The sequence below is a fragment of the Cucurbita pepo genome, chromosome LG09, assembly GCF_002806865.2.
Source record: "Cucurbita pepo subsp. pepo cultivar mu-cu-16 chromosome LG09, ASM280686v2, whole genome shotgun sequence".
In the NCBI taxonomy this organism is placed as follows: Eukaryota; Viridiplantae; Streptophyta; class Magnoliopsida; order Cucurbitales; family Cucurbitaceae; genus Cucurbita; species Cucurbita pepo.
The window spans coordinates 1,703,970-1,717,388 of NC_036646.1; the positions used below are offsets into that span (position 1 = coordinate 1,703,970).

At 37.6% G+C, this 13,419-nt stretch overlaps 3 protein-coding genes across 7 annotated transcripts in view; 1 reads left to right on the forward strand and 2 right to left on the reverse strand.

Moving 5' to 3' along the window:
• The first annotated feature begins 1,433 nt into the window (after positions 1-1,433).
• On the forward strand, positions 1,434-8,820 carry LOC111801813 (homologous-pairing protein 2 homolog). 3 transcript variants are annotated; one of them, XM_023685983.1, is made up of 7 exons: positions 1,434-1,539; positions 1,684-1,709; positions 6,903-7,170; positions 7,289-7,359; positions 7,486-7,674; positions 7,746-7,840; positions 8,711-8,820. In XM_023685983.1, the coding sequence occupies exons 1-7, from the start codon at positions 1,512-1,514 to the stop codon at positions 8,715-8,717; spliced, it is 684 nt and encodes a 227-aa protein (XP_023541751.1). In that variant the 5' UTR covers positions 1,434-1,511; the 3' UTR covers positions 8,718-8,820. The 3 variants fall into 3 exon arrangements, with proteins under 3 accessions (XP_023541751.1, XP_023541752.1, XP_023541748.1); XM_023685980.1 differs by lacking the exon at positions 1,434-1,539 and adding an exon at positions 6,738-6,801 and having other exon boundaries at positions 1,690-1,709; XM_023685984.1 differs by lacking the exon at positions 8,711-8,820 and having other exon boundaries at positions 7,746-7,844.
• On the reverse strand, positions 8,427-10,925 carry LOC111801812. Its single transcript, XM_023685979.1, has 5 exons — positions 10,104-10,925; positions 9,905-10,008; positions 9,647-9,818; positions 9,413-9,535; positions 8,427-9,323 (listed from the first exon to the last, which is right to left on the reverse strand). Exons 1-5 carry the CDS (start codon positions 10,287-10,289, stop codon positions 8,610-8,612), a joined length of 1,299 nt encoding a protein of 432 aa, XP_023541747.1. The 5' UTR covers positions 10,290-10,925; the 3' UTR covers positions 8,427-8,609.
• Positions 10,926-12,069: 1,144 nt separating this feature from the next.
• The window catches only part of LOC111801811 (serine/threonine-protein kinase prpf4B-like), a 10,492-nt gene continuing 9,142 nt past the window's right edge, over positions 12,070-13,419 (reverse strand). For all 3 annotated transcript variants that reach the window (XM_023685978.1, XM_023685977.1, XM_023685976.1), the window contains one exon: positions 12,070-12,550. The gene's annotated coding sequence lies outside the window, so the exon portion shown is untranslated. The remainder of the gene's footprint in view (positions 12,551-13,419) is intronic.

A 13,419-nucleotide genomic window follows, 5' to 3' on the forward strand; every position in this document is an offset into this window, starting at 1 on the left:
TTATAAACTCTTATTTTAAAGTCTAATACATCACAAAAGTGACTAATATCTCCTAAAAGTTTCAAGTACGTTCGAACTTTCAATTTTATATCAATTAATTATCTAATATTTTAATTTTGTTCAATATAAAATTCACGGTTTATTAAATATAGAATAATATAAATTAATATTTATAAATAAAATTAAAATATGATGCAATAATTATTAGTTTATGATTTTAATTTATATAAATAGTTTATAAATTGATTTTTTGCAATAAAAGAAAAATAGTCATTATACAAATATTTGTTGAAATCCGCGTGGATAAATGAAAGGGTGAGTTGGCATTTAAACCTCATTATGAACACCACAGCAATGAATTTACAATGAGTGGAACGTCTTATCAAATGCCACGTCAGGTCATAAACAGTCAGCATCGAAATGAAAACGACGTGTCGTATATCATTAATTAAGACGAAGGCGGCCGACACATCGGCGTTGGTTGACGGTTCCCTCCATCATTTATTAAACTATGGAAAATAACTCTTTTATTTGGTTAAAAAATATTTTTTAATTTTCAAAACTTCCAATAATGATTTAATTTACTGTTTAAATTAATTAATTTATTAGAATAAATTAAAAATAACTTTCACCAATAATTATTATTATTAATTTTTAGTGTATATATTAAACAGGCATAAAAAGTGTTCGGTGATCCCATCTGAAAAAATAATTAATTTTGAAATGTACTAATATAATATATAATATAGTTGTTAATAAGATCTATACATATTTTTTTGTCGTATGTGGAGGAGTTGATTTAGAGGATTTTATTGCCTTTTTTTTAATTTTATTTTAAAGTTGAATAATATTTTAGGGTAAAAGATTTAATTAAAAGAAAGAGTTAATGGTTAAAAATATGAAAACAAATGAAATTTTTTACGGAAATGAATAATACGGTAAAAACGAGATTGAGAAGACTTACTTATTAATGTTTTTGTTCGATGATGAAAGTCCTATATCGACTAATTTAGGGAATGATCATGGGGTTATAAACAAAAATACTCTCTCCATTTGGTGTGAGGCCTTCTAGGGAAGCCCAAAGCAAAGACATGAGACTTTATGATCAGAGTGTACAATATCATACCATTGTGGAGAGTCTGTTTAACATAGTATCACAATCATGCCCTAAACATAGTCTCCTCAAATATAGAACAAAGGACTCCAAAAGTGAGAGATGTTGATGCTATCTTTAAAATTTTAATAATATTTTTTAAATATGGTTTTTTTTTTTTTAATTTAAGAGTATATTTAAAAAATCATTTTTTTCATTTTTTTTATTTTTTATTTTTAATTTTAAAAAAGTTTTTTAAGTTTATTATTTAAATTTTAAATTTTAAAAATATTTTTGGAAAAATATATAAATTTTTTATGCTACATTTTTAGATATCTTTCACACTTCGGCTTCGTCCAGAAGCAAGGGAAAGCACAACGCAAAATTTCCCGCCCATTTCTTCGCACTTCACCGATCAATGGCTCCCAAATTCGACGGCGCAGAAGGTAAAGGCTCACAATCGATCTTTTGAATTTTTGTCAATATGATTTCGCTATTGTAATTTTGGTTTTGATTTTGGATTTATGAACGTCTTCAACGTAGAAATTGAATCGTTTTATTCTGATTTCCTCCATTTCTAAAATTGGCAGCGATCGTACTCAACTTCGTAAATGAGGTATTTGTTTCATCACTGTGCTTCACTGATTTCTTTGTTCATCCATTAATTGTCTGCATTTCGCCGATTTACTGGTTTAATTTCTATTACCCAAGCGTGTGTTAGTTTCGTAAATGAGGTATTTGTTTCATCACTGTGCTTCACTGATTTCTTTGTTATCCATTAATTGTCTGCATTTCGCCGATTTACTGGTTTAATTTCTATTCCCCAAGCGTGTGTTAGTTTGATTTTCCCCCGTCTGTGCTTATCGCGGCGAAGTTCGCAGGCTTTTACGATATGTTCTACTTATATCTTCCTGTTGTTAAGCTGTAACGAAACGCTAATTCGTACATGGAAGAGCTTATCTGTCTTCTGTTAGGATCGATACCAGTTGTTAGGATCGCACAACAACGCACACGCTCGATCTAGATGAACACAAAGAGAAGGATAGAGAGAAGTTGCAAGGAGAACTCTGGCTAAAAGGATTTTTTATTGATGACTTCAGGCATGTACAACAAGAGAGTACAGAGAATAGAAAAGTACATTTAAGAGCTTTACTGGACGGGATATATATATGGTTCAGTCTACTAAATATAGCTTTACCAGATTTAACCATCTACTATATATAGCTATGTACCATATATAGCTTTACCGGATATAGCCATTGACCAAGCTATAAATACAGGGAGCAGACTCCATAACTCAACAATTCTCCCACTTGGAGACTGATCCTACACCATACCAATTAGGGCTTTGCATAGCTTTAATTTTCCAACATCAACACATTTTGTCAACATGTCTGCTGGATTCTTTGCACCCTCTATCTTCTCCAAACACATATCGCCTTCTTCCACTAACCTGCGAGTGAAATGGTACCGTCTTCTAATGTGTTTTGTTCTTGAATGATAGACTGGGTTTTTCACCAACTGTATGGCACTCTGACTATCTGTATAAAGGATCTTCTTGCACTGCTTCCGGCCTAATTCTTCTAGATAGTCTGTCATCCATATCATCTCCTTTCCAGCTTCAGCTATGGCCACGTACTCAGCTTCAGTAGATGAAAGAGCAACGCATTTCTGAAGCTTAGACATCCAACTCACTGCTGTTCCATCTATAGTGTAGATATACCCAGATGTGCTCTTGCTGGAGTCTACATCTCCACTCAGATCAGCATCCACAAAACCTTGCAGAACTACTTTGCCATTGCCATAACAAAGTGTAGTATTGGATGTACCTCTCAGATATCTTAGAAGCCACTTCACAGCTTCCCAATGTTCCTTCCCTGGATTTGCCATGTACTTGCTAACAACTCCCACTGCATGTGTTATGTCAGGTCTAGTGCAGACCATAGCATACATCAAACTCCCAACTGCAGAAGCGTACGGAACTGATGCCATGTGCTCACGTTCCTCAACTGTCTTGGGAGATTGCCCCTTTGACAATTTAATATGATTTGCCAAGGGGGTAGTCCTGGGTTTAGCGTTATTCATCTTGAATTTGGACAACACCTTCTCAATGTACTGCTCTTGGGATAGATTTAATGTGCCAGCAGATCTATCTCGAGAAATCCTCATCCCAAGGATCTGCTTCGCTGCACCTAAATCTTTCATCTCAAATACTGAAGACAAGCTTGCCTTCAGGTGGTTTATCTCCCTCATACTTGATCCAGCAATTAGTATATCATCCACATACAGGAGTAGAAACACATAAGAATCAGTGTATTTCTTGAGGTAGCAACACTGATCCTTTTCACTTCTGTGGAAACCACTCTTGCTCATGAAGGAGTCAAACTTCTTGTACCATTGTCTCGGTGCTTGTTTCAGTCCATACAAGCTCTTATTGAGCTTACACACCATGTGCTCCTTGCTTGGAGCTGCAAATCCTTCGGGTTGTTGCATATAGATCTCCTCGTCTAGATCTCCATGTAAAAATGCCGTTTTTACATCCATTTGCTCAAGGTGCAAATTCTCCGATGCAACAATACTCAGTAGAATTCGGATAGTAGTTAATTTCACAACTGGAGAAAAGATCTCAGCATAATCAATGCCTTTTCTTTGTGAATATCCTTTAACTACTAACCGAGCCTTAAACCTCCTTCTGCCATCTGGTTCAACCTTGATTTTGAACACCCATTTGTTCAACAGAGCTCTCTTTCCTGTAGGCAACTCAGTCAGCACCCACGTATTATTCCTTTCAAGTGAGCTCATCTCATCATCCATGGCTTGCTCCCACTTAGTTGAATCTTCCACTTGTAGGGCCTCATCAAAGGACTCTGGTTCTCCTTCGTCAGTCAGCAACAGATAGTGTAATGAGGTTGAATATCTGTCTGGTGCTCTGGTAGTTCTGGATGATCTTCTCAACACCTGTTCAGGTGCAACTTGCTCCACGTCTGGTTCTTCAGCAATAGGATCAGCCACGTCTGGTTCTTCAGCAATAGGATCAGGAGTTTCTTGAGCTTCTGTTGTACCATCACTGTGTGAATTTTCTTGCCACTCAAATTCAACTCCCACTTGCTTCGTAGTCTCAGAGTTTATCTTCTCTCTGTCCTTGTACATGACATTTTCATCAAAGGTCACATCACAGTGTCTTAGGATCTTCATATTTTTCTCATCCCAAAACCTATACCCGAACATGTCAGAGCCATAGCCTATGAAGTAGCATTTCACAGCCTTAGCATCAAGCTTATCTCTCTTCTCTGGATCAACATGAACATATGCAGTACAGCCAAAGGTTCTCAAGTGAGAGTACTTGAGTTCTTTTCCTGTCCATACTTCTTCGGGCAATTTGAACTTCAAGGGTACTGACGGCCCTCTATTAATCAAATATGCTGCTGTGTTCACAGCATCAGCCCAGAATGCCTTTGGCAATCCAGAATGAATCCTCATGCTTCTTGCTCGCTCATTCAAGGTTCTGTTCATCCTTTCTGCAATACCATTTTGTCTTGCCTTACCGGGAATTGTTCTTATTAATCTAATTCCCTCAGCTGCACAAAATGTTATAAACTCTGATTTGTTGTACTCTCCTCCATTGTCAGACCTCAGGCATTTGATCTTCAAGCCGGTCTGATTTTCAACTTCAGCTTTCCACTTCTTGAAGGTGGTAAACACATCTGACTTATGTTTCAGAAAGTAAACCCATACCTTCCTGCTGAAGTCATCGATGAAGGTGACGTAGTACCTTGATCCACCAAGTGATGAAACTGGAGATGGTCCCCAGACGTCTGTATGGACCATTTCCAACCGCACTTTCTTCGGTTCTCTGGCAGCCTTTGTGAAACTAACTCGTTTCTGTTTGCCCATAACGCAGCTCTCACAAAGACCCATATCAACAGATTTTAAGCCTTCTAAAGCTCCTTTCGCAGTGAGCATCTTCATTCCTTTGACGCTCATATGTCCAAGTCTATTGTGCCATAGACTTGAATTGGAAGCACTCTCAGCAGCAGCAGTCATGTTTATACACTCTGCAGTAGTGTATAAGGTTCCAGATTTTGTGCCACGCGCAACAACCATGGCGCCCTTCACAATCTTCCAGGAACTCTTTCCAAACTCTGCTGCATAGCCTGTGCTATCCAACTGACCAATAGAGATCAGGTTCTTCTTGAGACCAGGAATGTATCTGACATCTTGTAATGTCCATTGATTTCCTGCTGGAGTTTGTATGGAGACATCTCCCTTTCCTTCAATCTCCAAGGTTTTATTGTCGGCAAGATACACCTTCCCGAAATTTCCTGATTTGAAATTTCGAAACAATTCCTTACTTGGAGACGAATGGAACGATGCACCTGAATCCAAAATCCAGGATTCAGCTGGGCTATCCACACTAAGGATTAAAACGTCCTCAGCATCTTCTGTTGTGTATATAGAATCATCATCATCTTCAGATTTATGATTCTGCTTCTTCTTTAGCTTTGTACAATCTGTCCGAAAGTGTCCTTTTCCCCCACAGCTCCAACACGTTACGTTGGGTTTGTTTGGAGATTTTCCCCGGTTCTTTGATTTTGAACGCCCATGTTTGTTTGAGCTCTTTGATTTGCTTCTTCCCCTTCGATCAACACTGAGAGCATTGCCTGATGAATCTCCAGTTTCCCGTTTGCGAATACTTTCGCTGAGAACTACATCTCGAATTTCATCAAACTTCAGTTTATCAGATCCTCGGGAACTGCTGATTGCGGCAACAACAGTATCCCATGACTCGGGTAAGGATGACATCAAAATCAACGCTTTAATTTCATCTTCGAAATTAATTTCCACCGAACCCAGTTGACTTATGATCATATTGAATTCATTTATATGATCCGCAACACGTCCACCTTCAGACATCTGTAGATTGAACAATCTACGCATCAAATACACCTTGTTCATAGCCGACGGTTTTTCATACATATTTGACAGCGCCTTCATCAGATCTGACGTTGTCTTCTCCTTGATGATGTTAAACGCCACGTTTCTGGATAGCGTCAACCGGATCATCCCTAAGGCTTGTCGATCCTTGAGCTTCCACTGTTCCGTGGTCATGGTATCCGGCTTCACCCCCAACAGAGGTTCGTGAAGATCTTTCTGGTACAGATAATCTTCAATCTGCATCTTCCAGAAACCGAAATCGGATCCATCGAACTTCTCAATTCCAATCTTTGAACTTTCCATCTTCACAGATCGTGGTGAATTTTGCCTTGCTCTGATACCAGTTGTTAGGATCGATACCAGTTGTTAGGATCGCACAACAACGCACACGCTCGATCTAGATGAACACAAAGAGAAGGATAGAGAGAAGTTGCAAGGAGAACTCTGGCTAAAAGGATTTTTTATTGATGACTTCAGGCATGTACAACAAGAGAGTACAGAGAATAGAAAAGTACATTTAAGAGCTTTACTGGACGGGATATATATATGGTTCAGTCTACTAAATATAGCTTTACCAGATTTAACCATCTACTATATATAGCTATGTACCATATATAGCTTTACCGGATATAGCCATTGACCAAGCTATAAATACAGGGAGCAGACTCCATAACTCAACATCTTCGTCGTTTGTGTGCTGGCTTAATAGGCAGAACACATGTGATTCTCTCAAGGAGCGATTTGTTTCGATAGACTTCCCATTCCCCTGTCGAGTGCGTTTGGAATTGCACTTCACTATAAAACTCTCGTGCAGTGCTACTATCGTCTCTTATTTTTTGGAGAGTTTTTTTTTTTTTTTTTTTTNTCTGTTCAGCAAAATCGTCCACTGAACTCTCAAAATGTTGCTGATTGCTTACAAAAGTTCAACCTCAAGAAGACGGCGGTGCAAAAGGCACTGGATGCTCTTGTCGATAGTGGAAAGATTTCTTTCAAGGAATATGGCAAACAGAAGATATATCTCGCCCGGCAAGACCAATTCAAGATCCCAAACAGCGAGGAACTTACTCAGATGAAGGAATCAAACTCCACATTGCAGCAAAATCTACACGAGCAGAAAAAAGCTATTAGCCAGGTTGAAGAAGGTAATCCCACGCGTGAATTTCAAAGAATTCTTCAATAATGTAAATCTCATATATCACTTGAGCCTTTCCAATTACGGTAAGAACATGAAAATTATGTTGCCATGAACTTTTGCAACAGATATACGAACTTTGCAGTCAAATTTAACGCTGGAACAGATGCGGGAAAAAGAAGCCAGGCTCAGAAAGGAGGTAGATAGATGCTAAATGAGATAGTTGTAACTTTACTTTGTTCAGATAAGTGATTATGTTACGCCCTACCCTCTTTATCTGTTTTTAAGGTTTCAAAACACTTCTTTTTTGATAAATGTTTGTCAGGTTAAGGAATTGGAAGACAAATTGGAAATATTGCGCGAAGGTGTTACACTGGTGAAGCCAGAAGACCGCAAAGCAATTGAGCATATATACTCTGAGAAATTAAGCCAGTGGCGAAGGAGAAAAAGAATGTTCAAAGATCTATGGGATACCATCACCGAGAACTCACCTAAGGATCTAAAAGAATTCAAGGTTCTATCATGTCATTTTGCTCTGCCTGTTTTTACTCAGTTGTTTGAATTAAATACTATGGATTCTTGCAGGAAGAACTTGGCATTGAATACGATGAAGATGTAGGTGTAAATTTGCAGTCATTCACCGACATGTTACCACAAACTCGGAAACGACCCAGGGGAAGGTGAGTGATACCACAATTTGGGACGTCCAACAGGAGTAAAACAAAGAAGAATTATTTGCTTATATTACTTCTCTTTATTCAATCCGAGCGTTAAGGCAAATACAGGTAGATTCTGTCTGCTCAGAGCTTGCCTTTTGTATCACAAATACTTCTCAAGTTGCTTTTCGTTGATTCATGCTGAGTGAAGATACCGTTTATTTACTGTAATGCTTAGTAAAAGAAACTTGCCGTCTCTGACACTCTTTCTTGGTCCGTAGGGTTCTTAAATTGTTGAATCAGGAAACTCCAGAGATCTTTCCCTCAATTGATTGACCTGTGAACTAAATTAATATTGTTCTGCTGTTGTGTGAACTTAAGAAAACAGATTCCTTTCTTATCTGCACTAGGTTAATGCATCAGCCTTTAGCCTCATGAGTTGCCTAACAAGGTTCCATTTCCATGGAAAGTTAGAAAAATTATGTTCATTTAGTGATGGATTAGGTGATGAGGAAACTAATACTGTTCCGGCATAGTTGATTACATTATGAGTATACTAAAACTGTTCCTCATGATTAGATGCATCCATAAGTGAAAAGAATGTTGTATGTCTCCGGGGAGGGGACAGAAAATAAGCTCCAAATTTTACAGCACACAGAAAATTTTGATATTCATGAATCCCACTTAACTATTTGCACAATATATCATCACAAAGTTCTTAGAATAAATGAATCCTACTTACAAAAATTATTTTTGAACAGACGCCACCCATGATACAATATATTCAAGCTCTTCAGTGTCCACGCACATCTGTTGTCCTTACAACGGCCTCATCCCCTATGCTTTCACTACTTTTGTTATCTGATTCCTCTATGTTTGTTATGATCTCTGCAGACTCTGATTCCATCTTCTCGCAACTCTGGAAGCTCGGATTTTTCTCCTCAAGAGTTGAACTGCTGCTTTCTCCATTCCCAGCATCAACATCACTCTCATCAAAAGCCAAATCCTTCTCCAGCAGTTCGATTATATTTATTGCTTCAATTGGAATCTCATTATCCTTCAAACTAACATCCCCTGCTTCTGAACTAGAAGAAGACACTGGCTGCATCAATTCTGCTGGACTTTCACTTTCCTCCACTTCTATAGACGTGCTTCCCATGTGTATTACCTTGTTTTCTGATTCTAATTCAATCTCAATGTTCTTGGACTCATCCGTTTCAGATGATTTTCTAGGTTTTGTACTCAGAGTATTCAGATCATCTTGATCAAGTGATTTAGATTGAGAGAGTTCCACAGCAGCTCTCGCTGCAGCTGCTGCATAAGCCGCAGACTCGAATGCTGCCTGAGCTGCATCGGCCACATCCTTGTACTTCCTCCTTCCTCTCATCGAATCGGCATATCGACTGTCTTTCTCTATCTCTTCAGGTAAAATCTGAAAAACACCTTCCACTTTAGTTTCCTGCGCTGGTTGATCCTTGTTCTCTTCTGCAACAACTTTTTCCTGCATCTATTTTGTTCAATTCAAATATGTAGATTTTAGAAAGTTTCCCAACATAATAGATAGCAACTTTCTATCTCATTAGTTACTTGAAGTACCTTAGTTGAATCTTCATAAGCCTCCAAATCTTTCAAAGTAACACCATTTTCAGAAGCAATTTGTTTGAGTAACTTCATTTTAATCTCCAAACTTGGTGGCCTAGCTGATAGCTTCTGCACTATCTGAAAGATGACCACATCATTAAGTGAAATGCACCGAGGGAAATTTAGCATACAAACCCAAGCTCCACTAGTTGAAGTGAAATGATTAGAACAACACAAATCATAGCATACCATTGGACTCACAGCACAATTGTTGCGTAACTCTATAGCCTTAGCAGTAAAATCCTTCCCAAAACGACTGGCAATAACTGAACGAATCTCTACAAGCTCAGGGAAATCTCCACATCTAGAAGATGCAAAAATCAAACCTGAAATTGCCTCCTTCAGCTCTTCAGGACATTCCCTACATAATCAAAATAAAACTCTTAGGAATCAAGACCCATCGAAGATTATAGATTAGTTTAGATGTTTACAGGTTCAGTTGCCAACCTTTCATGTTCAAGTTGCTTTATTCTTTCCAATACAACCTCACAGTAGCTCTCTATTATGGCATACGCATCCAGCTGTTTCTGCTCCTTAATCACCTGCTCAACCTGTCAAAAACAATAAAAACTCTTGGTATAAAGCTTGCCAAGTTAGGAAGCCAAAACCCATGCTTAGGAATATGAAAAGAAATGAATGATCTTACACGAAGCAGAGCTCTCTCATGGTGACCAAGCTGCAGCAACTGAACTACATCAGAACGAGCATGGGTGTGTCTCACCTGGCGCTGGTTTGCAAGAACAGCGAGGCGAGAGATGGCCAAATTGACAAGAGCTTTGAACCTGGTGGTCTTGAAGCTTCTTCCAAGAAAGGCATCAAGCTTTTTTCCCATGCTGATGAATTACTCAACGCTGGTTCTAATGGCGGCTGATGAGAAAGCTTTGATGCAATGGGAGAAGAGAAGAGACCACTGTCAAAGCTCTTGGAGGGACAGAGGTTTTAAAATACACAGCCACGTCAAAAGGACAAATATGGTGTAAGGTACCATAAAGATACAGGTATTGACTTTAGGTCATGAAAAAAATGAACTTTCTATAATCTATTCAACTACCAAGTTGCCTTATTTTGAATTAGTTCATAATCTTTGGTTGTTTTCTCATTAGTCCTTTTTCATGCGCGAAAAGAAAAGAAGTGAAAAACCATGTTTTAATTGTTGGGGGGTTTTGTAATCAGTTAAAACAGAAATTTTTCTAACTGTGGAGAGTCGCGATTGTCTAACAAGATATCAGAGTCATGTCCTAAACTTCGTGGCAATAGAGTGGTAAATCCTCAAATGTCAAACAAAGGACTCCAAAAGAAAAATAGTCGAGCCTCCTCTAAGGCATAATAAAAAATGAATAAGACTCCAAAAGAAAAAGGAGTTGAACCTCGATCAAGGGGAGACATACTTTGTTTGTTCGAGGGGAAGTGTTCGATGATGAAAGTCCCACACCGGCTAATTTAGGGAATGATCATGGGTTTATACTTTGTTTGTTCGAGGGGAGGTGTTGGATGATGAAAGTCCCACACCGGCTAATTTAGGGAATAGGAATACTATCTCCATTGGTACGAGGCTTTTTGGAAAAACCCAAAGCAAAGTCATAAGAGCTTATGCTCAAAATGTACAATATCATACCACAGTGGAGGAAAGTCGAATAACGTGTGACAAGTTTTTAAACTTTTAATTTTATATGTATAAGATTTATAGTTAAATAGAAACAAATTTAAAATATCTTAAAAAAATCAAATTTATAATATAACCATAAATGTGAACACAAGTACGGACAAAAAGTCACAATAATTACAAGTGAATGAAACGTGTAGAAAAGAAAAAGGGAAGGTATTGGTTTCGACGCGGTTGGCGTGTGAAAAAAACTAACATCGAAATCAGTGTAACCATCGAACCGAAGAACTCAAGGGTAGAGACCGGTCTTCCTGATCTACCACCACAAACTCGTATTTTAGTGGTCCGACTTAACCCATGTTCTTCGTAAGTATTCCATTTTTAAATATACCAACTACATTGTCAAAACCTGTAGTTGAGATTGAAAAGAATGGAATCGATTACGATTACGATTACTCTAGAACATGAAGAATAATCCACTTCTATGACAAGAGAACCAGCTAAACTTTTTAAACAAGGTAGATTTAAAAAATACTTCAAAATTTGTAAATACAATAATTAAGTCCGAATATTTTAAAATTTGTGACAAATTAATCCCCCTATAAAATAATAACATCCAAATTATAATTATCAGTTTTGTTATGCAGCAACTCAATATTTGAAATAATACCATCCAAAATAGGTCTTGAATCGGTTTTCGTACTATCAAACGTAGAAAATTTCATTAAATCTTAGTACAAAACTTGAATCATTATAAACTAAAATTCAAGAATTTAAATTGTATTTCAAGAACGAAGTGTTGTACCTTGAGATTTTAAAGAAAAGTTTGTATCACCCAAGATGAAAATCTGTACACGTTTGCAGGTGGTGAAAACGCATTCCATCTGGAAAATTAAACGAGTGAAAAGGTGAAATAATGATACAAAAACCATTATTAGCTTTTATTGAAAGACTTTTTTTCACTTTTGATTTCAAGGGAAGAGATGATTGGGTCAAGTACGATACCTACCAAGTCTTGCTGTAAATGCGAATCCGAGTGTCTAGAAAGCTGAAGAATTTTCTGAATGACCCTTCAGATGAATAAAGCATAATAGCAATTTCGTAGATATTGCCTTGCTTTAGAACCTCCAAAACACAAAAGATTGCCAAAGACCTGAAATATGAGGGGGCCCATGCTATTGACGACGAAGGGGAAATCCATCAGATTGACTTCCTCCCCAAGCGAATAGCGGCAATGTACAGGAATTAGATTGCATTAAATGCACTAAAATGATTGAAGATATGTATTCCTCTTCGTATCCATGCAACAGGGCGTAGCATTTTCAAATGACTATGATCACCTATAATGGAAAATTGGTTTAGTAGAAAACAAAAACCAAGTAATCACTCGGCTTCGTAGATTTAATCACATTGGAAACCGATAGGTTTGGATCGTTCTCTAGGTTCAACCCAAAACCGGACCATGCACACCCTTAACGCTGTCAGTAGACCTGGAAAATACAGCACAACCATTAAGATTAGCAAAATGAATCATGATTAAATAACCCATCCAATTTTCCAAGCTCGTCCGAGAATTTTACCGTTTCTGGAATAATGGGTTTATTCACATGAGATTAGTACACACTACTACCTAGATCATCTAGATCAACTAAAATCTCCAGAGACAAGGTCAATCCTGATGCATAGAAACTGATCGAGACAACGCCTGGAAAAGTTGCATCAGCCTCTTGATTCTGAAAATTTATTTTCACAGGGACTTCACGAGCAAAGCCTTAGATTACACTCAATCATATGACACATCATTGGAGATGAAATTAGAGAATGTACAGCGCATTGAGTGATAGACAACGAAAGAAAAAAGAGGCTGCTTTAAATCCAAGGCTGTGTGTGGATAAAAAACAGTTAACCAGCACTAAACTCATGAAGACGGGCATTAGGGATTCTCTAACAGTGACTCAGATTTCAGGCTGCCAATACAACTAGGAAATAAATTCTTGATAAGAAGAAATACAACCACAGAAACAATTAGGCCTGCATAGACGTATGCACTTAGCTTAAATGCAATCAAACTAGGATCCATAACATGAGTATCATAGGTATCTATAAGATGCACAAAAAAACGATAATTGCCAACAAAATTTCCCGGAAAAGCTCAGAACATGGACAACTTGAAAATCATAACTATTGACCAAATGTGAAAGAACGTGAATTAACATAATCATATCCAGATATTCTGCAAATAAATCCAAATGAAAGCAAGACCTGTTTATCAAATTATATCTTCAACAAGTATTAATTTGAGGATTTCACATAGAATTTGATATAAGAATAAGATTGTAGTAGTCCTGAAAAAGCACCG

Excerpts from the sequence above, each read along its gene's own strand:
- LOC111801812 (XM_023685979.1), bottom strand. The coding sequence starts at position 10,289 with ATGGGAAAAAAGCTTGATGCCTTTCTTGGAAGAAGCTTCAAGACCACC. Across the intron at positions 9,536-9,646 it reads ATTGTGCTGTGAGTCCAATG|ATAGTGCAGAAGCTATCAGC; the intron begins GTATGCTATGAT and ends GTCATCTTTCAG. Across the intron at positions 9,324-9,412 it reads CTTATGAAGATTCAACTAAG|ATGCAGGAAAAAGTTGTTGC; the intron begins GTACTTCAAGTA and ends TGAACAAAATAG.
- LOC111801813 (XM_023685980.1), top strand. Across the intron at positions 7,171-7,288 it reads TATTAGCCAGGTTGAAGAAG|ATATACGAACTTTGCAGTCA; the intron begins GTAATCCCACGC and ends CTTTTGCAACAG. Across the intron at positions 7,675-7,745 it reads AGGATCTAAAAGAATTCAAG|GAAGAACTTGGCATTGAATA; the intron begins GTTCTATCATGT and ends GGATTCTTGCAG.